The sequence below is a fragment of the Polistes canadensis genome, unplaced genomic scaffold (genome assembly GCF_001313835.1).
Source record: "Polistes canadensis isolate GaletaPanama2010 unplaced genomic scaffold, ASM131383v1 scaffold_83, whole genome shotgun sequence".
NCBI classification, from domain to species: domain Eukaryota; kingdom Metazoa; phylum Arthropoda; class Insecta; order Hymenoptera; family Vespidae; genus Polistes; species Polistes canadensis.
In genome coordinates this window covers 460,657-462,206 of record NW_014569630.1, presented here as the reverse complement: position 1 = coordinate 462,206, position 1,550 = coordinate 460,657, and the positions used below count along the sequence as shown (strand labels likewise).

Sequence of the window (1,550 nt, the reverse complement as noted above, 5' to 3'; positions counted from 1 at the left end):
TACACCATCAACTACAACTGCATCTATGTTTAATACACCATCAACTACAGCTGCATCTATGTTTAATACACCAGCAACGACGACTGCATCTATATTTAATACACCAGCAACTACAACGATGTTTAGAACAACAACTAGCGAGCCAGTATTTGGTCAATCAATCGCTGCTCCTATTTTTGGTAACACAACAAAAACTCCTTTTGTACCAATTCAATCAACAAAATCAACCATTGAATTTGGTACAGGCAACAATAATTTCAAAGAAGATAAACCTCCTGCTTTTGGATCTAATACAACAGTCTTTGGAAGTTCTAGTACACCATTATTTGGATCACAGACTACAGCACCACCAACATTTGGTTCTCCTAGTGTTTCAACCAGTACTCTCAATTTTGATAGTACAAATACAACCACTGCTGTATTTGGAGCACCAAATTTAAGTGCACCAGGAAATACACAGTCATCAACAGTGCATAATTTTGTTATCCTTACAACACCAAATCCAATATTTGGAAATCAAAATAATTCAGTACCTTCCTTTGGATCGACAACTACTACTCCAGTTGGAACTTTTAATACTCCGATGCAAAGTACCTTTGAAACTCAACAATCAACTCCTCTGCCGTTTGGTGCTGCTAGTAATTCTAATGCATTTGGTGACAATAAAGCATCACCATTTGGAATTCAAACAACAGTGACACCCGCTTTTCCAACAAACGAAAACAATACAAGTAGTATCTTTACATTTGGTGGAAATCAAGGAGGACAACAGCAGCAATCTAATACGTTTTCATTTGGTAATAATAATGCATCTAATAACAATGTATCAACAACTGGGCCCGTCCCATTCCAATTTGGTGCGAACACTTCTAAACCAGGTAAATATAAATATTATTTCTTAATTTCATTTACTCTATATCATCATTATTAATAAAAAAAATAAAAACTATGTATGTATAGTTACAGGATTTAATTTTACTGCACCATCGACAACACCATCGCTTAACTTTGGAACTTCTGGTTCCACACCCACGTTTAATGCTCCAACTCCTGGAATGTTTAGTATTGGTAGTGGTTCTACTGCACCACGATCAAGAGCCACCAGAGGCAGAAAACCAAGATGATGCAGAATGTAAAAATCATATTAACATCTTTAAGTAAATTTTTATCAAGAGATACATCGACGACATTTAATTCATTTAAACATTAAAATGACTGTTTGAGTGGATGCATATACATATTACTGTTATTATTACCATTATTATTATTATTATTATTATTATTTTATTATTATTATTCATTATTTCTTTAAAATAAAAAGAACAGAGTCCAATACTTCTGTGGAAATAATAAGTATATTACGTAATAAGTATATTGTCATTATCATTTCAAAATGTTATTAACCATTTTCAAATGTATTTGTCATTTGTACATATACGAGTATATATAGAATAATATAACAAAATGTTAGAGAAAAAAACCAGAAGAGAAAGATATAAATAGACATTGAAGAAAAAATTTGCATAAATTACAAGGCAAATAATCTTTTT

The 1,550-nt window shown here is 32.1% G+C and overlaps 1 protein-coding gene across 2 annotated transcripts in view; it reads left to right on the top strand.

Annotated features, from left to right (window-relative positions):
- Positions 1 to 1,251, top strand: part of LOC106786818 (mucin-5AC-like) — a 5,267-nt gene extending 4,016 nt beyond the window's left edge. For both annotated transcript variants that reach the window (XM_014748611.1, XM_014748612.1), the window contains exons 5-6: positions 1 to 878; positions 961 to 1,251. In XM_014748611.1, the coding sequence (XP_014604097.1) occupies positions 1 to 878; positions 961 to 1,124 (1,042 nt within the window). In that variant the 3' untranslated portion in view covers positions 1,125 to 1,251. The remainder of the gene's footprint in view (positions 879 to 960) is intronic.
- Positions 1,252 to 1,550: the final 299 nt, after the last annotated feature.